Source organism: Athalia rosae, chromosome 3 (genome assembly GCF_917208135.1).
Source record: "Athalia rosae chromosome 3, iyAthRosa1.1, whole genome shotgun sequence".
NCBI lineage: Eukaryota > Metazoa > Arthropoda > Insecta > Hymenoptera > Athaliidae > Athalia > Athalia rosae.
In genome coordinates, this window is record NC_064028.1 from 18,982,598 (window position 1) to 19,004,115 (window position 21,518).

A 21,518-nucleotide genomic window follows, 5' to 3' on the forward strand; every position below is an offset into this window, starting at 1 on the left:
GTAGCTAGTGTCTGGACACCACTGACATTAAAAAAAATTGCGCGTCAAGTTGTGGAAGGAGGATGGCCATGATCGGTTGAGTATGTAGATATGTGCACACTTAAATATGGTTTATTCGCTTAAAAACGTTCTAATAAATACAAAATCACAAATGAACACTTAGTCTTTGTTTTAACATAATCGGTATATTCATTCAATATCGATAGATCTGGTTACTTGGCGTATTGTTTATTAATTATCATTATTTGATCGTTATACTTGCGTGTGCTAGAATGAGTATGCATGTATCATCTATGCATGTGTGTATGCATGCATGTATCTATGTATAACTTGGTACGTTCAACTAGTAGCAAAATAATCGACGTGACTTCCCAGTACAATAAAATGGATAAAGAAGCCTATTGTCGACCAAATGGATCATCTCCCACCAGTCTGCTTAGCTGCCGTTACTTTTACTCATATGTAGTAAAGTTGGAAGCTCCAACGTGTTATTATGTATAATTAATTATATTACTTATAGCAATAAATTATCTAGTGATAAAGGACAAATTAGAGTAACACTAATATATGAGCTCACCAATTATTTTAGTCTCGTCTATAAATGCTGCTTGTTGTGACGATGACATCGATTGTTACGCTAGGCGGGTATTGGGTATTATTTTATGATAATCCTACGTCTAGTAGAAGTATAAGAGAGAAATGAAGAGAGAAGATGGAAAAATAAAACAAGTGATTTCGCTCTTACATGATTATTTAACAGCCATTGCTGCTGGGGTTTCCCTTAGGTAATGGACGAACCAAAAATAATTTCTCTCCTTGCTTGTTAGTATAAATTGGAGCTCGTTGATAATGATCCACTAGCTGATCCAGAGTATGGAACTTACGCTGCCCGATGCAATATAAAGCACCCTCAACATGCACCCTGAAGTGTTTGTTTCGTCCTGGTGCTTTTAGAGATACAGAATAATCTCCCATCTAGAAAATACAAACGTTAAATTTGCAAACTTGTTACCATATATTTTCATTTTGATCGATTTTTTACTACTTACATTTGTTTCACTATCTCTGATTAAAAAATCTCCATCTTGGCCATGCTGATTGAGAAGGGTGTCACATTGGGATCGAGTTATTCGCCCATAGTACCAGGGCTTTCCGATCAGGTGAGGTCTATCGCCGGGATCGGGTCTTCTTTCCAATGAATCTCCTGCTCCTACTTCACCAGTAGTCATTCCCCTTTCACGGTACGGCTGAGTCAAATACTCACTGAGTTCTTGCAAATAGTTGCGAGGCACCAAACCGATTTGTCCCTGACCATTTCGAGCCTTATACCACTCAGGGTCAGCTGGAGGACGATCTAAGATTTCCAGACGATCCCCTTTTTCAAAGGACAGCTCCTGGTCGTTATTGGAAGAAAATGAATACAGGGCAACGACTATGTCCAACACATTCTCAGCCATTGCATAGGTGTGCAAAGTATCATCCGCGTCCCCTTCTTCTTGGGTATAGTTAGAAGGAAACCAACCAGCCTGAGTACCACTCTGGCCTCTCCACCAGCCATCGTTGCTCTTTTCCAGGATTAGGATTCTAGTCCCTTTAACCAATGATAATTCGTCTGCTTGCTGCGCTTGATAATTATATTTCACCACTGCTGTGCCTATAGCTTCGCTGGGATCTGCCGGTAATCTTCTTGCCATAGTTGGTGACTCGACTGCTCTTGAAGGTGAATTACTGGAGGGTAGAGTTTTTGACCCCGACCCTTTTTTAACTTTTTTCTTGATGCTGTCAAACAGAGATGGCTTTTCTTTCTTGACATAATTGCTCGGAACATACCCAGCCTGGCCTCTGGCACTCTGTACTCGCCACCAGTGTTTCGAATCATCGAGCAGCAAGTATCTTTCATTTTTACGTAGATCTAATTCCTGAGCTCCTTGTGCTCCATAATCATACTTGGCGACGACGTAACACACGTCGTCCTGACTCGTCTTGCCTGAAATAGTGATGTAAAATTAGTCATTGACAAACAATAAGAGTGTCGTAAAATAATTTCATCATATTTCATTTCTTTTAAACAACTCATAAGAAGAAATTGTTCGAAAAATCAATTGGTTACAAGATATTTTATAGTTGTCGAGTAACAAACTACTGATCTTGTTAAAAAAAGATGGAAAGAATAAGAATCAAAATAACAATAATAGAAATCATAACAATCACAATAATAAAAACAATAACAAAAACGACATCAACATTGAAAAAATGCACGCGCATAAAGTTGTCTTGTTTAAGGTAATCCTGCTTCAGAGCAATGGGGATTGATGAAAATATTAAAAATCATATTATCAATAGAATATTTGTATTACAAAATGCCTACTTTTAAAAGCAACAAGCGTACAATTGTAAGACGTACCATGCTTCATGGCTGCCATGTGCGAATATAGAGAGATATGTACGTCGGCGAGCGGCACGAGAGTTTGGCTACTCACGTACTAAGTGAATGAATCTTAAGCCTGCTTGTGTTGTGTCGGCAGGGTCAGTGCAGCGGGCATTCATTCTTTAGCTTTTGGTATTGTATTTTATTGCTGGCACACCCTCTGATTCCTTGATTCAAGATCCATCGTTCTCAAAGGTGGTGTAAGCAAGTATATTGCCAACACTTTTGAAGGAAATAAAACAAATCAGCCATTAATTATATTTTGCGATTATTGAAGAAGAGTTATCAAAAAACCCCACTAAGAGCCAGGGACTTCAATTATAGATGGGTAAAAATCACGTGATATGTACCGATCTTGCGAATGATGTTATAAGATTTAGTATTGAAGGAAAATTGTAACATATTCTGAAACCGACTGGATGTATTTCTACAAAAAATTATGCTAAGATACTAGAAATTCTGGTAGCTTTGAACGACGTTGAGAACAAGATGCTACTTGGAAAGCCATTACTTGAAATAATAATCCAACATAAGTTGATGAATAACAAAATCATCGATGCATGTATTACAACAATATACTTATAATCATGCAGTATATGGGCTGACCATCGAATGTTCAGCAAATCATTGAAAGCTTGGGCTACAAATCAAAACTACGATACTCTGAACTACTATGATATCTATTTGAGGTACACCGTAGTAATAAAAGGCTAAATAATCGGAATCCCGAAAATCTTTGAAAAATTAATGCTACGTCTACTTTTGGGGAAATACGATATGGGATTTGATGTCAAACTAATTCTTGTATCTGACGGGGGAGGGGGGGAAGAGTTTGGTCTCAGTATACGCATTAGATATAGTTTGATCTTACCAATTTTTAAACTTGACATATTCCTGCATAAAACTGGATTGATCTTTCGTTGACGATGTCAGGAGTAGCTGGGTCCCTTCAAATTCCGTATATGTATAACTCTCCACACTCTCTAGCTCTCTATATTCCTTGAACTCTCTTGCAGGACAACACACGGCTCGTTACCCCCACTCGTAAATCCGTGTACAGCCGCGATCGGGGGAGTATTCAGTGTAACGAGAAGAGAGTATGGCCAAGGGGCCGGGGCAGTTCGAGGAAAGTAAAGACTGAATGAAGAAATGAATAAATGAAAAAATAGGGAGGTGAGAAGGACGGAAGGACGGCCGGAGTGGCTGGTTACGGGGACGGGAGTGAGGGAAGGACCCTAAAGGGTGTGAGGGGGATAAAATTCATCCACCGCACGATTATAATCACCCAAATATCGTATGCGTGTATGTACCGCACTCTGGGGTATCGCTCTTAAATAAAAAAACGCACTCCGTCCGACGTTCGAACACCCTGAACCGGGTCCACTGTCTACCACCGTTGTCAACGGTATTCTTCTCTGTCTTTTATACTTGATACTTATTAAATTTATGTTAGTTTCGTGCGACCCCTCCCACGAAAAGGCAGACCCACCCTTAAAGCCGGAGACGCCGATTCGACACGGAACACACGAAGCGGAGGTAGACAGACAGCCACCCCGCGAATTTTATTATTCAGCTACTACCCTGGGTGGCCGCAACAACTTGCCACGACCCCTGCGCGTGTGCGATTTCGAGATAGTCGCGCTTCTGAACTGGAGAACATGGAGCTTTTCCTAAGCTGCATGATTCATATCAGTGAGCGCTGCGCCGCGGCTGCTAAGTTGAACCAATAATCGTCCAGAGTGAAACCAACCGATTCTCATCATAGTGTCGACCGAACATTCAGGGAAAGGGGGAGGTACTACTTGCTAGCCGAGCGCACCCACGCAGCTGTACGCAGCTGTCACCGATCAATCACGCACTTGGCTCTCTTGGCGTAAAGCTCGTGTGAATTTGCTCGGTTTGCTACTCGGTTTGTGTCAAATTATAACGCGTCACGATTGGGGAGATTAACGGATGATATTTCGTTAATAATTGTGACATACGAGAAAACGATTATTACCGTAGGTTCGGAGTGACTTGAAAGCTGCAGATAAATCGTAGGTTGATGTCCCCCGTCCCCTGAGGGAAGACAACATCAACTAAACTCACATCAAAATGACGATAATCACAAAGGCAATTACTGAGAAGAAGGCCGCGACTATTGTAGAGGTGCCATTGGTGGCCGACGATGTTCCTGAGGTCCGTATTCAGACAAATACTTTTTTGTATTTTTTTATTAGCTCTGGCAATATTCTTATATCTGTGAAATCTACAAAGTGCGTTTCATTTACTACCTCTCAAAACAGTTATCTAAAATTTCTTGAGGTGCTTTAAGCACGCATACTTGCTGCCAAAGAATATGACAGCCTGGAAATTTTGTAGTGATACCGGGTCTGTGGTCAACGTTGAAAAAAAATTGATAAATGCTGATGCTTTCATGTCTGCAAGTGTTGGAAGATGGCAAATAAGACGCACTTTTAATGAATATGAGTATTCTTGGACAGAAGCCACTGCCCAAGTAGGATATTTGAACTTGTGTTGTTTGTCCTGGATAATTGATGTTTGACAAACGAGGCAGTATATTATGAAAAACCAAACCTGATTGCCTTATCTCTATGGCAGGATGCCGTGATATCACTGTAGTTCTGACTACAATGATCATTCAATCTCATCATATCCGCACCAACACACCCAAAGTTATCATATCCATTCCAAGTTCTTTTATTTCATTTTCTATTTTGAGCATACATTATTTTTATGCGCATAAATTTATGGAGATCTTGCTTTTGGATTGATACATTTTAGGATAACTCTAAAAATAGAGCAACAATTAATGCCAGGCTTATTATTTCTCTAATTGATACCACTGCCTGGAATTGAAATGCAAAGTAAATGTTTATAAAACATTAAGAATATTTTTTCTTTTAATACCAATAAAGCCGGAGCAAGCTAAAGATGATCCCAAGGGTGAGTTTTCCACAATTCCAAGACCGAATCGCTATGTGCTACAATGTCATCCAAGAGCAAAGCTTCTCACTTCATTGACTACTCTATGTCTCTTAATGACTGCTCTTATTGTCTTGAGTATTGGAATCATCGGAGGAACCTACATATACAGCTCTTATGCAAGAGACCAAATGCAAAGATTCCGCGGATGGTGCGATATTCCATACTACGATGCTAATAAAGCCTACCTGAAAGATGCTCTTGATAATCGTCAGGGGATGATTGCGGAACCAATGCGGTTGCAGGAGGATGCTGCTATATTTGCTGAAAAAACAATGGAAGTAGAAAAAAATATCAACAACTTTTTGAAGGAAAGATTAGAAATCGATCTTGAGAATCAGGATTATGAAAAAATTTATGTCCCAGATCTGAGAGGTGGACGTCAAGGACGTTACATTCATGACTTCAATGCTGTGAGAATCCGCTAGTTCGATAATAATTTAGCAGCCAGGGAGCCCATCATTTGCTATAATAAATACTGTTTTTCCAGAAAAAAACGGGGATCATCGATATAGAAGGTCATCGGTGCTTTGTAATGCCATTGGACCCAGATCAAGTCCTACCACCTCGTAGTTTGTACGATCTCGTCAACAAAATGTACAGAGGTAAAATATGATTTTCCAACAAGTCTGCTTCATAGTATTAGAAATCCATGAATGATTATACTAATGTTATCAAATGCAGGCTATTATCAAGTTGACACTGAAGTTGTGCGTGAGACAATGAAAGTTGTCACCCCACGCATCACAGATCTTTCCAAATTGGGAACTTACATAGCTCGAGAGTGTCGCGACCTGCCAACATATAAACTGGAGAAGGTCGTAAACAGCGGTAAGTTGAAACGTTACCAGTCTGTTATAATAATTTGTTTACGGCATTGGAAATTTAACCTATTCGTCTTATCTTGTACAATTTCAGTTGAAAAACGAAGCATAGCAGGCGCAACCTTTGTTCAGTTCTCTGGCAAAAACGTCTTGGAATTGGATATTATGAATTTTGATGAGCTTCAGGCTTATGAAGAAAAAGAACGTACAGCGCAATTAGTAAAATAGGGTTTAAAATATCCCAAGTGAAATTTGTCCTTGCTAGATTAAAGAGAACTAGTCTAGTTTTGACTTCAAGTTAAATATTCATAGATGTTATACATACATACATACGTATACATACATGTTATAATATTAAAAGGGTCTCATAATTATCATAATTATTAGTATTATTATTAGTATTATTGTTGTCATTACCATCATCATCGTGACTGTCTTAAATCGTTGCAGTGTTCTAAATAAAAACTGTCCAGGTTTTTCGATATTAATAACTTCTGGAAATCTTACAACATAAGTACGTAATCAATTATATTGAGCCATTCTTGGCAACACTTCTTTACTTCTAATTGTAAGTACATCATCAACTCTGGCATGAAAAAGAGAATTGAAGCTTCCAGACAACAAATTCCAAATATTCAACTACCATTTTAACATGGCGTACCTAAAATAGAGAAAATTCGTCAAACACAAATGAGGATTATATCTATAGCCTTTTGTGTAATGGATATTATGTTTAAAAATAAAAATTACCATAAAAGAAATAGTTTTTTATTTTTTATCAGTCCACACATTCATGTTTTTTCAAGGAAATCTGTCATTAATAGACTTGATATTCGTAGTATTTACAATTTTTCAAATATGTAACAATGCAATGATACACTATGGATTAAGCAATTTATTGCCAAGAATAGATTATCTAAATCAGGTGAGAACTGTATGGGACAATTCTATGATTGCCTTTTGTCTGAGAGTGTATAATTTTTTAACCCACTTGTCAAACCTTGCATCAGTGTCCGATGTCACCTATAATTAACAATTATATTTAACTAGCAATAAATTTCCATACACATAAATTCATTTGTTAGACAAGAACAAAAGTTTGACTGAGAATTTTACCGATGTGTGAAAGATGCCATCCAATGAGTCTCCTGAGTTGACGGTAGCAGCGGGGACTTTAATAGTGTTTGCCGTAATGTCGATTACAATATTAGCTGGTTTGCTCTGTTTGCTGTGAGCAGATGACGTAAACTGCTTCGGTACAAATCTTTCTGAGTTTATTTCATCCAATATTGCTTCTTTGATCCTTGGCTCAATAGCAAAGTCATCTGCAGAAAATGATTTTCAGTACACACCCCATTCATTATCACCATCGTCTCTTTATCAATTCAAACCTTTTGCAGCGGAATTTTGTGTCTTGTCTACACCAGCAGCCTTGACAGTCGATTGACAACTACTAGATCGACTGGTTGACTTCTCTCTCGAGACAGATCTTCCTTTTCTCTTACTTTGATCTGGAGAGTATGATTTAGACTTTCGAGATTGATAACGGCGTCTGTCTCTATCCCTGGAACTGCCTCTAGAAGACTTGTATGACCTAGAAGATCTATCCTTGTCTCTACTCCGGGATTTTGAACGATGACGGCGTCTGGACTTAGCATACTTAGATTTCTTCCGATACGTTGAACTATCACTAGAACTCGAACTGGTAGATCTAGAAAGTGTCAATGAAACCATAACAGATTCACTTGCTGAACGAAAGACTGAGTTTTAAAAGTTTTACTCCAAATAACACGAAACTAACTACAGACTTGTAGGTGTGTTTAGCTGGGAATACACTTTACCTGGATCGTTGATGGTGTTTCCTACGATTTCTAGAACTCCTGTCAGAATCTGAATCACTCGAATATTTCGCCATTGTCAAACGATTAACGAACGACGACCACGGACGACCATCAGTTGATAAGCATCCGCTTAGGTAACTACCAACTAGAAAACATTAACCATTTCTCGGCTACCAACCGTATTTTTGACGAACGCCCAACTTTTTTTTTTTGCTCTAAGTTCGGTGCATGATTGAAAATATCCCTATGAAATATCTCGAAAATTTCGTTTTTTCACCCCACCACTGTAGTGGTTCGCCGCCAGGCTTTTCTCTGCTCTCTGTGATTACCTCTATGTATATACCTTCGCTCTACACCACACTTTACATGTCAGTGATCACCAACACTTTCGTGAAACCCACACCCCCATCATCCGTTGACTGACCGACGGGTGGTGGTCACGTCGCAGACTGATCCGAAGAGCCAGTGAGCTGCTGCGTTCTCCACAATTTTGCCTTACTCGACCGGAGGAAATTGATTCTGTATATTTCTCATATCTATAAATGGTACAAAATACAGACTATGTACAGATTACACAGACAAATATATGTACCTAAAGAGCTGGTGCATTTACATTCAGGCCTGCTGCAACGGATATTAATGTATGTAGTGTAGATACGTACTGAGAAAACACGACATAGATACGTTGAAAATACGTATGTATATATTAAAAGCTTTCAGAATAGTGTAGGTAGGTGTGTACCGTTTATATGCGACGCTCGACGGACGGTGACGGGTGTCGGTAGAGTGGCAGTGCCAATAATCTTATTCGTCGCGTACGGGAGCAACGGAAAAAGTGGACGGAGAATCACGGAGGATGCTTTGCCTCCAACAAGTAGAAAAAAGTTAAAAAATCAGATCAGGAAGATACATAGTTCCCGCAGGTGACCGACGATTCTGTGTTTCTTTTCGCCGCGGGTCCGTCGCTGGAACATAATTTCGCGTCTTTTGGACTCGGAAAATTTAGTTGGGTCGAGTGTCGGAGCAACTCGGTGTAAGAAGCGTACCCATAGTGTGTGAACTGGTGTGAATCTCTGCAGATTTTTCGTATGTGAAATTACAGAGGTTGGTTCAACTGAACGCCTCGCAGTTCCAGTGCGAAATTAATTAGCAACGACAACTTATTCAAATGCATCAGGGGAGGACGGTCGCGTGTATGGTCGCATGAGACCGCCGGCGGGGGATATTAAGAAAGCTACTACAATCCTGAAATTTATTGGTCAACGACGACGACGATACACGTTCTCATTTATTCGTGAAGTGCGAGTAATCGAAACTGGCGGTAAGTCTACAAAAGCTCCCCTAACCCGAATCGCACATTCTAATACGGAGGTATATTCCGATGGTCTATTATAGAGATTTGACCTTAGTCGCCCATAGATTTTAGCCGTGAATCCCTCAACCCTCCAGAAGAATGATAATATCGATCATCCACATCAACGCACACGCGCAAACCGAATACCCATCTACCCACCTATACCTACGTACTCGTACACCAATTGCGCTTACTTGCTTGTACGTACCTTCTACCTATACCTAATATTTCCCGTCTCAGTATATTAAAACGAATACGAACTCTCGAAAGCTTTCAGACCGCCTGCGCTTTCCGCCATCCCCGACTCCGCCCTGTCGTCGATATTATCTTGCATTAAAATTGCAGATTATACTTTAAGCCATTCTCATTCGTTTCCCCTTTGTGTAAACATTCAATGAAACTACGACGCCTTATTTTTATTACCGCTGGTTCCCGGCCGTAGAATGTATCTGTATAGGTGGAGATCGCGTTTTTTTACGTCCGGACGTTGTCAAGTGATCACAAGTGATTTACATCTGATGCAACAAATGTCAGCTTCCCCCCTCTAATCAGACCCTACCGTATGACTAAAAACTAGATGAAGGTTGCAGCTCGTATCGTACGTGTCGTTTTACAAGTAAATTTAAAGAGTATTCGGAAATATCTATTTCTATATTTTCCACTATTGTTTAGCTACTTTCTGTTTTGCATCATTTTTGGACCCAGCCTTGTTGGGGTGCATCACCATTTGGCACTTTACACATTTATTCTCTGCATATGGTATCATATATTTATAAGATTCAAGTGCCTCGAGAGGCTTGGAAATAATATGATAAAGATTGGCTGTGGTACTAAACTATTTGGACATTGGTGCAGTTTGGTTGTTTCGACGTAGTTCAGGGATTGTAGGAAACTGTTTACACTCTTTTGCTGGTGATACTCATATTGTTTCTCAGAAAAAATTCAATCCGTACTTGTAGAGGTATATTCCTTTGCTACTGAACATTATTAGGGCTAGGAGTGCGATGATGTCGAGTTGGCAAATAGTGTAACCAGTAGAATTTGATTTAAATATTTAACAGTGATGGCTACTATTATGCTATTGTTGACAATTGAAGTATGAGTTATATACTATTTTCTGCATGTCTATTCTATCTATCTGCAAAACCTGTACAGTAGTGTTGTTCAAGTAATGTATTAATGAGTATGAAAAAAAATAACAATAGAGAATTTACAGTTCTGGGATTGCATAGGTGTATGTTCTGCTTATTAATGAACGTTGGCTTCAGAAGATTATTTCTATTTCTGGTATCACATCTGTATTTGCCACGATTATTTCTATTCCTTTTTTTTCTCACTTTCCTTTGGTGTTTTTATCCATCTTTTGCACCACCTACCTTCAATCGATGCTTGCAGAAATTCATAATTCATTGTTTCCTTATCAAATTGTGTTCCCCAAAACTCAGATAACATTACTGGAATCTTTATCTAACTCATTTAGACAGCTACTGTCCTGTAATTACTCAATAGCACAACCAATTTTATGTATTGATTACCTTCATCTCACCCCGAGCAAACCAAAGTCATAATTTTGGACGGATTCACCAGCATATCAGAATGTCGTGTCATATCACATCGATGCTTTGGTGCTTTATCATTAATTATTGAAAAAAAGACTCAAAAGTGTTAGAATTTTTAAAGCTAAGGCAACCGTGCTATTCTAATACAGATAAGTTATCTCACATGTGATTATTGCATCACCAGAGTAATTTCTTTAAATCAACTCAGTATGAAAAGATTATCATTTAATAGTAACAGGTAGACTTTGGAATTGTTTCCAATGCACTGGTTTTATTTTTGTTTTTTTGTATCCCTTTCTGTTGCCCTCTGTAATCTACTCCAATTTTTCAAACCTGCTGGCTTTTGCTGTATATGACTATACACAGTGACACAGCATCGAGTGTGGAAATCAATTTTTGTCATTGGTTCAAATAAGGCATGTCGTACACCTCAAAGGTTGCTTCTTTGAGAGGGTGTTACTCGACTCACTAATTCAGCACTAAGTTAAACTGAGCTTAATAGGCTTGCCAATGACGAATCATCTTTGTAGTTAGAGCGTCTGAGATCTAACGCAATGTTACCACCTTATTTACGCAACCAATGAATAGTTCCTTGGAACTAAATAAAGTTGATCTAACCCGTGTTGCTATGTCATCAATTAACACCTGGAGCTGTTGTTGAATTTTTCAGAAACCAAATATTACATCCACTAATCATTTCCAGAGTCACCAACATTAATTGCCAACTTTTCTACAGGAGATCTGCAACACTTATTCGTTAAAACTATTGGCATCAATGATATTGTTATTGTAAAAATTTAAATATGATATAGAACGACCATACTTGAATTTACTAAGAGATAGCCTGTTTGTGACTTACAGATGAAAATTGAGACCTCGCAAGATATGACGTAGGCAGATCTATGGCTTTGACACCCTCTAAGATGAAAAACCGCAATCCGTAGCAGTTTTGCCATGCTGGTCACGCAGTCTGTTTCTCCGATGAATAATTTGCCAAATATGTTGTCAGTATTGGAGGAAGAATCCAACGTCGATATTGACGACGTATTTCCACCTCATGTGGACACAACAAATATTGTTATTCATCCGGAGTCACCGACCAGCAAGAAGCAGGCACTCAAGACCTTCAACGAGGTGAATGTGCTGCTGCAGGCAGGAAGGAAAAGAGAGGTCAAATTGATCATCAGGGATAATGCCTGGCCGTTGAATAATGGTATTAGAGCACAGTTATGGCCGGCACTTTGTAACCAGCATACTCATGGCAAAAACATGCTCGATGGATTCTATTGGGACATGGTCAATCAAGTATTTGGAACTACAGGTGAGTTTTCGAGAAATCTGATGATCCTGCCCAATTCAATTATAAATCACTAATCATCAATGAATCTAATAGCGCTTTATCTAACGACTTAACTTTTCTGACAACCCATTTATTACTTCTATCTGTAATGTGAATATGATGATGTATCGAGCTTGCCATACCAGATTAGCAAATCGCTAATTGGCTGGGAAATTTTCATAACTTGATGTACCTAAATTGTTATTTAGGGGTATACGACATCTGAAATATCATAAGATATTTCAAAAGTTGTCGTTTGAAATACAATATTAATGGGTGATATTGATTCTATTACCGTTCGAATAAATATACCTATGTACTATTTGATCGACCAGCTCGACATATCCAATTCAATTTCTTAACTACACGTTTGTGTGAAATTGATCTGAATTTTGAGAATCATTTCTCTAATACCACAAGCTTATCATCATTTCTTTTATCGAGATAAGCGGTCTGGACACCGCTAGGCCCAGAAGACATTTCACGCACTGACATAAATTATTTTGAATGTTATCACGAAACACTTTATGACTCAGTATGACTCAGTATATAGCTCTTGATGTTTGCAAATTTTTATTTCCAAATTTGAATGAATTAAGTGAATTGAAAAATGTAAGATCCCAACGACGATTTTAGGCGTTTTTTTTTTTGGAATTACCTCGCTGAATTAAAATTATATAATTTACAGAATTGCCAGAGAAATCCATCATGCTGCCACCATTTGTCGATAGTACACATTGCCTCTCTTATAATCTGACGCGCAAAGGGCGAAGCGTCGCCGACAGAGTTGTCTCCGTTCTGGGTTACGCCTGCCCCGACATCACCTTCAGCCCTTCTCTTTATCCCATAACGGCGCTTCTTCTACACTTCATGCCAGGTGGAATGAACTTGTAACTCATATTAGCTCGATTATTGTAACAATTCAGCTTCACTACTGGCCTACCTTGCCAAGTTATCTACCTGCGAATTTTATCTTTGACAACTATCTCGCTAAAGGACTTGGAAAATTTCATTGGTAATTGTGACGAACCAAGTTGTGGAGAGGGTCTACTCTCTCTTTCCCTCTTTCTCTCTCTCTCTCTCTCCCCCTCTATTTCTTTCACTATGCTTGTCTGAAGATTTTGGTTTCTATGTAATAACATCATTCACCTTTTACAGAAGAGGAGTGTTATCACTGTATGGCCAGTCTGGTGGCTGCCAAAGAAAAAATGTTTATCACGCAAACAAAACTTCTCTATGAAGTCACGTGGAAAACTGTTGAGCAAATAACTAGAAAACACGTGGTACGTATGTCTTTTACTTTTAATTGATCCTGAATGATTTTAAAAGTATTTTTTATTTTTACCTTCCTCAAAAGGTAGGCAAAGTTATCGAAAATCCAATTTTGGATAAGAAAATAGTATCAATCAGGTATATAGAAATTCTTTGCGGATGTCCTTTTACCTTCATCTGTTGCGTAACTGTAGTGTTTCGTCAATAAATTCAAAGCTAATAAACAAGTCTGTCGATACTCTAATCTTATACCCTAATAACTCTAAAAGTCAACGTACCACTCACAGCATTCACAAACAACGCTGTTTATTTACACCTCGCATTTCAGCTAAGATCTTGTCATAACTTCAATTACCCATTTGTCTTTTTTTTGTATGCTTAACGGAAGAAACGTTCAGCGTTTGTTGGTAACATTCACTAGCAGAGCATACCCAATTTGTTATTACTATGAATTCAGAAATCTGCAGCAGTACATTTGGCCAGGCATTGCTCCGGGTCTCGAGCAGAGAGAATCTACATGGACTGGATTTGGTGGATTCTACAGTTACTTCCTTTTCAGCATCTAGTCAGAGTTATGGACTGCTTTCTACACGAAGGCATCAAGGTAATAAATTATTGTTTTGTTGATACCGCACAACAGAGTGGATATAATATATCGAGCCCAAAATTATGTTACTCTCTGATGGGTACCTTGATTTCTTTGCAGGTCTTTTATCGGGTGGCTATGGCTATAGTTTTATTATTTTACAAACATTCATCTCCTCAAAATTCCGAGTGGATGAACGAAATTTCAAAAAATGGAATTGACGCAGCTCTGTCGAAATTCTGCCGACAAATTCCAGTGAGTATTTCACTAGATCATGAGAATTACGCTGGAGAAGAATACCGTCTGTTCATTTATTTGTTCATTTGTTTTCGTCCAATTCACAGGTAACTCCTGCAAAGTTCTTGCGCACTGCATTTGGAGTGCGTGCTCTTACCTCAGTTTACATATCAAGAGTGTTTCTACGCACGGAAATGGCCCTCAAGAGTCGCAGTGTTTTAACGGGATCACGCTCTTTAGCAAGATCGAGATCAACTGACAACCTTCCAACTAGTCAGTCTCAGGTCAACATCCAAATGATGTCACACACGCTCACCATAAGAGAGGTATGTCTAAGATCAAATGATTATCGAAATTCGTTGCCGATACTCGTAAAATGTAAGTGTCTAGGTGAATCAACATTACAGGATCAAAGTGATTCGGTGCTCATTCATTGTAATTTTATTATACGAACATATTCCACAGCAATTGCGGCACACGAATGTTTGGTGCAGACCAACCAAAAGATACAATAGATCCATCCCTCCAACTATTTAGTCCTATTGAGCGTCACACATACGTCTGATATTATACACGTATCATAATTGGAGATTTGTTAATGAAATTCTTCAGTCCGGCGATAGCTATATGCTCTTTTTTTGCTGGATCTTTGTTTCTCTCCTTTTTCTATTCCCTTTGTTTTTCTGGTTTTGTTTTTCTCCTGTCTTTGGTTTAACTGTATTCTACTTTTAGAAGTACTCAATAAGTGCGGATCATTTTATCGATGTATGCATCCTCTGTTAACTATTTTACCAATATTGTATGTGTCGAATCTCCTTCTGCACTCAAAGTATTTTGGCAATGGAATACGTGGTGCTGGCTGCACTAACCATAAGTCATACATTTTTTTCTAGGCAACACTATAATAATTCTTTATCAATTGCCAAAGTTCAGGGACAACGCGCACTCGTAAGTAGATTCAGATCGTATACCTGGGTAGATAGGTCTGAATTTCTGAATTCTGCTTTGATACAGAATCCTTTGTCCCCCCCCCCCCCCCCCCCCTCACACACACATACATAATGGTCCCAATTTTAGTATTTTCTCAGTTTCTACGAACTCAACTTGAAAAATAAACAATAAATTATCTCAGAGTTGCGCAAGTTTTTTCAATTATCAAATTTGTTTTCAGAAAGAGTGCGAAGACACGTACAAAGACAGGGTATTGTATAATTATCTTATTGGAAAATGTGTCCTTAGTTTCATGTGCTACCCTTCTGTCCCTGAACTACCCGTTCTACTTACATTCTCATATGCTCGCTCGTATTATGAACTTTTCTTTGTTGTTATATCTTTGCGCAAGCTTTTACTACTGAATTTCAAAGCTGCGGCCATTTGATAGCGTGCATTAAAAATTTTAACTTTAATTTTAGGTGCAAATTAATCATAGTGGCAGAAGGTTTTTTCCCAGCTTCTGTGTAAAGTTGGTTCATTTCGACAAAGAATTTCAGTGTTTTCTTTTTGTTCTTCATGGTACATTGAGTTTTTGATTAATGTCACTTCGTGTGTACTTCTTGACCGATATCCACATACATAATTTCATCTCATACCATTTCAATCCACTCGATTCCAACACGTCTCATGCAAACCTGATCTTTGACAAAAAATAGTTAACATACATCACATTCGGAGGATAAGTTTGAACAAATATTTTTGCTATGAGTTAAGCAATGGCAAACCGCCAAATCGAGTTAAACCTGTCTAATTCGTCTAATCTGTACTCGCTTAGATTGGGGTTGTGAATTCTACAGTATATGTTTACATGAACACAGCTAATATTAACAACTTTATTAATATCCTTATTTCACAAGTTTTCACATATGTACTTCTGTTCCTTTGTTTTTGAAGAATAAGTTTGTAATCAATGAGCGATGTGCGACCTGCAACTGCAGAGATATTCTTGATAAAGATTCTTTCCAGACACTCCTTGCATGATATTTGTAGCATTGAAGTGAAAGCGTAATTGCTTCATTGTAACATCGACTTCATCTTATTTCCGGCACAACAGTTCTTATTGGTTCTACCATATTATTGACAATATTTTGACCATCAATTGTTCAGAGCGCGATGTCGCTATACTTGTTTGTTGTTGGGTGGAATTAAATCCTTGCCGAAAATGCCATAATGACTGATGGCGGTTGTGTTGTTTTGTGTTGTGCTGCGTTTTTTCGGATGATGACGTGATGGAAATTAATGGTGGTGGGTGTAGGGAGCTCACAGTCCTGGACCGCGCGCTCTCTCAATGGGTGTTTACCCTATTCAAAGCATTCACTCCCAGATTCTAGATATGCCTGACGTAAGTATCTATCGTCGAAGTCTAATCGAAACCTGACGAAAATGTCTAGTAGATTTTGTCAAATCTGTAGCATGTCAATATTGTAATATTCTCGTCTCAAGTAGTCACCTGGGTAAGTATACTACGTTGGCCAATTTGTTCCTTGAACTCGATGGATAACGTTTGCAAATAAGAACTTTCGATTTACCTACGAGTCTACTTTCTTCGATTCCATTTATTTGTATTGGTTCCATGTTTCCAGAAAAATATTGCCTCCTAAATATCTTGTCGTAATCAAGGGTAATGAAAACCCTTATGTGTGTCTAAAATCATAGTGTATCGATAGGGAATTCATGCAATATCACACATCGACTGTCACCTGTGACTCCATGTGGATCACGAACTTCTTTTCATTCGATTTATCACTAATCCTGCCACTAAAATTGTAAAACATTGCATGAATCACTCACTTACCCAATCACTTTTCGAATTTCTTGCATCTTGTTATTGTAGAACTGATAATTGCCATGCCTCCTGCAACTGCGCCGCACGCCCATTTAATTATCATTGCACCTAAAGTGTGTTTTTAATGCATTTGTATTAACCCGTTCTTAACCATTGTGAGGTCTTCATCACTGATTGTAGAAATTATGACGGTGCCCATCGAAACCATGTTACAGAAAACCACCTGCACATAGATATATTAATTATGTTACATTTGCAGGAAATGGAAAACTAGGAGAAAATATTTCCTGGTTGAGAAAGTCATAATAGATATCCCACTACATTAGGGAGGGATTTCAGTTGATTTTTAAATGACTGAATATTTTATTTAATTTTTCCCCCCCTATGCCCATAGCTCTTGAATATCTAGATTTCCATCGATCGAATTAGCTGCTCCATTTCATATAATTGTGCTTTTTAATTTATTATTTTAATTACTTTATTTATAGCAGTTACATTGGCCAGCCAAGCGCATGATGTGTCGCTTGTTGTGAATCATTTTAATGGTGTTCATATGATTTTTTTTTATCTAAATTTGAAATATTGAATAATATTATTAATACTTGCCAAGCTGTTGTACGTTCTTGGTGATACTTTATACCTCAGATTTGAAATGATTAATTGAGTAACGTTTGCTCCACAGTTATTCACGTTGTGGTCTTGGCTACCCGTAAGGATTACTATGTACCAACCGATTCTACTTTACACAACTGAGGAGCACGGGTGTTCGCTGACCACATTTTACGTAAGGGTCGAACAGCATGAACCCACGCTTCTCATGATTAAGACATGTAACAATGAGGTAATCATTAACGATTTGTATGCATGACAGTCAAATCTCACACATATTTATAACAATCTATCAACTCTTTCAAAAGGTGTTTGGTGCTTACTGTTCGACGAGGTGGTGCGAGCGTAATTTGAAAGATGACAAAGGACAGAGGCAGGCATATTTTGGTACGGGAGAAACTTTCCTGTTCAGCCTCTATCCAGAGCGAGCTAAATATCCTTGGGTGGGTATGGACTCGTCTCATAATGATCCTCGAGTTCACCATTCGGCAGAACTTTTCATGGCTGCCGATGCTAAAATGATAACAATTGGAGGCGGGTGAGTGGAATTGGCTTTTACGTCAGTCGTACAATATCTTCAAATTTAATCTCTACGATATAATATTACATGGATTGATACGTTCTTACAGGGAAGGTCAAGCAATATGGATGGACGAGAACATAAGGTTTGGTAAAACTGATCGTTGTTCCACATTTAACAATCCTCCGCTTTGTGCCAGCGGTGATTTTGAGATAAGAGTTCTCGAGGTATACGGTTTTGCCGGGGCCTAAATAATCTATCCTCTATATCAACTCCCTACTGCCATTAAGCAACTCTCTCTATCTCTCTCTATGTCTGAATTGTCTTGTCGTCGATGTGTCATTTTGGAAAACTGAGATATACAGGTAAATTGTAACCTCAGTTTCTAAGTAACAAGAAAAATATAGTATTACTGCGTGTCTTCTATCGTTGTTTATCATGTTTATAGAAGATATTCGATTAGGTGCTGAAAGGTAATAATTTTGAGATTACGTAGCCGAGAAGTCAGTCATTATTTCGTTTACCCCTGTGTAATTATGCTCTATACAGTCACATTGCTTAGATTTACCACGTTTAATATAATATATATTATATTATACTATGTTAGAGTATATTATTATTATATTATATCACATTATATTAGATTAGAGTAGAGTATATTATTATTATATTATATCACATTATATTAGATTAGAGTAGATTATGTTACATTACATTGCATTACATTACATTACATTGCGATTCGTCGTGTTCAATTACCTACGTTACATTGTACTACGTTATATTACATCTATATATATATTCATCCCTGTATATACGATTAGCGACCCTCTCTCACTCAGCATACACAAAAAACACAAACACATATGCCAAATACACAACATCCGCGCTCGCTCACGTCATAATTATCGATCACGTAACATGAACAAAGTAGTGAAAAAAGGATAATAATATGTATATTAATTATATGTATATACATATGAAATATTAGATTCAAAAGATAGCAAAACGTAAGAAATGAAACAGCGTTCGCATGGACAATAATAATTTTGAACGACGTGTAGGTCTCCCGCGTTAAATTTGTTTCGCATCATTTGACGCGATTAATTTTATATGAATACTTAATATTCATTGGACCAGACATATTGTTACGGAAAAAAAACTGTATATAATTATTTAATTATATTATCATTATTTTACAAACATTACCGATGTTCGTATAAATCTGTCGTTCCGAAACAGTTTATTGAATTATAAATAACGTTACTTTTATTGTTTAAATCGGTTGTTGGAGTTTTCTGTTTATGTTTGAAAACAAACATATATATATATATAATTATATACATAATATATATATATATGCTGCAAACACATGTATGTAAACAGAGTATTCATTGGAATATATGTATGCTACATACATATGCAAATATTTATGTACCGTTTCTTGTACATATTATAAATATTGCCTCGTCTAAAAAAACGTTTAGTACAATCAAAGACAGTGATCTATCTATGGCCGATGAGAAAATTTTTATTGTGCGCAAGATTATTCATTTATCAATTAAACAGTTAATTAATTTTTTTCTTCATTAAAACGCCACAGCTCTATCGATAATGAAATCAAGATACTTGTCCCATAGAAGCTCTTCTTTGTCACTAATAAAATTTCAGTTAGATCAGAAATAGCAAACTTTACAATCAATTCATCCTTTCACTTCCGGCCACTAAGAAAATAAATTCAAAAGACTTCTATCATTGTGCCCTAGTGAATAGGAGGTCAACGCGATTTCATCCACAATCAGACATTCGACATTTATTATTATTAATATTATTACAACTTCTGCTACCACTCTTGTTATTGTTATTATTATTGTTGTTGTTATCATTATCATCATCATAATTATTATTACTATTATTATTATTTTACCTCTAATGCCGTTAGATTCTACACTAGTACTAGCCATCCTCTGCAAATGCGGTTATAATTTAGCTGAAGCTTGTATCTTCTGATACAATACTTCGTCAAAACTAACAAAACCCCAACGATAATTTTATTTTTAAGGATCACAGAATCCTAACTACATTACTATTCCTTACTAATCTTGTCCCGCAGTACTTGATATTATCGAATACATAATACGATACGGATGTACCCGCCTGTATGTATAGGAGTAGATGGACGTTATATGCATTATGTAGTAGTATGTACTATGTATTTATGTAAATACCTGCTATACGTACCTATACATATAACAGGTGCAGTACGGTAGAACGATCAGAAGAAAAAATTGTATTGAGCGCTATTCGGATATAAATTGCCGAATTCCCTGAGAGCTCTTCTGTGGCAATAAAAATGTCGATCGTTGTTATGCTTCGGGGCTGACCTGAGAATGTTATAATATGAAATAATGAGACGCACATAATATATTTAGTATAAGTTACGTTGGTACATGTTTTATACTATAAGGTCGGCGCCAGTAAAGCGAAGCAATAATATTGTTAGAAATAAAAAAAAAAAAAACGGTTAAAATTGAAAGAAACGAACATGAAAACGAACAAATATTACGAAAGATGTACAGCACTGAGCCTGTTGTGATCTCATAGGGCGATGAAAAAGCGATAGTATTACAATGAATTTGATTCCTAGAGGTACAATGCGTTTACATGCATGTGCTGGTTAATTTTATTATTATTGTTATTATTATTATTCTTAATGTTATTACTACTGTTATGATTATCTTTATTTATCATCTTGGCTTTTGAAAAATTGACGTTTTGCGTGATTTGTCGTTTGACCGTATTGGGCAGCTTTACCTCTCATTTGAAAAAAAGGGTTCACGTACTACTGACTTACTTATTACTTACTTTTTCTTTTTCTTATATTGGATTTTTTTTTAAAAGAATTTGTCAACAAATACTGTATTTCTAATCAGAATTACATTTACACGGACTTTGCGCTAAAAATGAACATGAAACGTGCTGTCGCATTCCAAAATTTCCCTTCAATTTACCAATAATTCTATTAGCGAATTATATTATTGTTATATTTAGCATTCCGAAAAATTAGTATTAAAAAAAGATTGTCATCAAAAATTCTTATTATTTATTTATTTTTTGTTCATTTTCTTTTTATCTCCTCTCTCAATGTCTTTATTATTTCCAAAGTATATTTAAATACTATAAAA

The 21,518-nt window shown here is 37.3% G+C and overlaps 4 protein-coding genes across 12 annotated transcripts; 2 read left to right on the top strand and 2 right to left on the bottom strand.

The window, feature by feature from the left end:
* Nucleotides 1-95: 95 nt before the first annotated feature.
* On the bottom strand, nt 96-4,159 carry LOC105689838 (cytoplasmic protein NCK1). The gene is made up of 4 exons (XM_012407164.3): nt 3,300-4,159; nt 2,405-2,650; nt 1,050-1,987; nt 96-975 (listed from the first exon to the last, which is right to left on the bottom strand). The coding sequence occupies exons 2-4, from the start codon at nt 2,421-2,423 to the stop codon at nt 754-756; spliced, it is 1,179 nt and encodes a 392-aa protein (XP_012262587.1). The 5' UTR covers nt 2,424-2,650; nt 3,300-4,159; the 3' UTR covers nt 96-753.
* Nucleotides 4,160-4,280: 121 nt separating this feature from the next.
* On the top strand, nt 4,281-6,998 carry LOC105689822 (integral membrane protein 2B). Its single transcript, XM_012407143.3, has 5 exons — nt 4,281-4,606; nt 5,347-5,826; nt 5,904-6,018; nt 6,098-6,244; nt 6,332-6,998. The coding sequence occupies exons 1-5, from the start codon at nt 4,523-4,525 to the stop codon at nt 6,463-6,465; spliced, it is 960 nt and encodes a 319-aa protein (XP_012262566.2). The 5' UTR covers nt 4,281-4,522; the 3' UTR covers nt 6,466-6,998.
* Nucleotides 6,990-8,214, bottom strand: LOC105689823 (serine/Arginine-related protein 53-like). The gene is made up of 4 exons (XM_020854586.2): nt 8,079-8,214; nt 7,629-7,948; nt 7,354-7,562; nt 6,990-7,260 (listed from the first exon to the last, which is right to left on the bottom strand). Exons 1-4 carry the CDS (start codon nt 8,150-8,152, stop codon nt 7,159-7,161), a joined length of 705 nt encoding a protein of 234 aa, XP_020710245.1. The 5' UTR covers nt 8,153-8,214; the 3' UTR covers nt 6,990-7,158.
* A 782-nt stretch (nt 8,215-8,996) lies between these two features.
* LOC105689821 (GTPase-activating protein skywalker) lies at nt 8,997-19,538 on the top strand. 9 transcript variants are annotated; one of them, XM_012407134.4, is made up of 12 exons: nt 8,997-9,399; nt 11,853-12,312; nt 13,019-13,207; nt 13,489-13,613; nt 14,060-14,206; nt 14,309-14,443; nt 14,533-14,751; nt 15,597-15,626; nt 16,674-16,760; nt 17,887-18,045; nt 18,122-18,351; nt 18,443-19,538. In XM_012407134.4, the coding sequence occupies exons 2-12, from the start codon at nt 11,946-11,948 to the stop codon at nt 18,582-18,584; spliced, it is 1,830 nt and encodes a 609-aa protein (XP_012262557.1). In that variant the 5' UTR covers nt 8,997-9,399; nt 11,853-11,945; the 3' UTR covers nt 18,585-19,538. The 9 variants fall into 9 exon arrangements, with proteins under 9 accessions (XP_012262557.1, XP_012262563.1, XP_012262562.1 ...); XM_012407136.3 differs by lacking the exon at nt 8,997-9,399 and adding an exon at nt 9,688-10,048; XM_012407135.3 differs by lacking the exon at nt 8,997-9,399 and adding an exon at nt 9,688-10,030.
* The last annotated feature ends 1,980 nt before the right edge of the window (nt 19,539-21,518 follow it).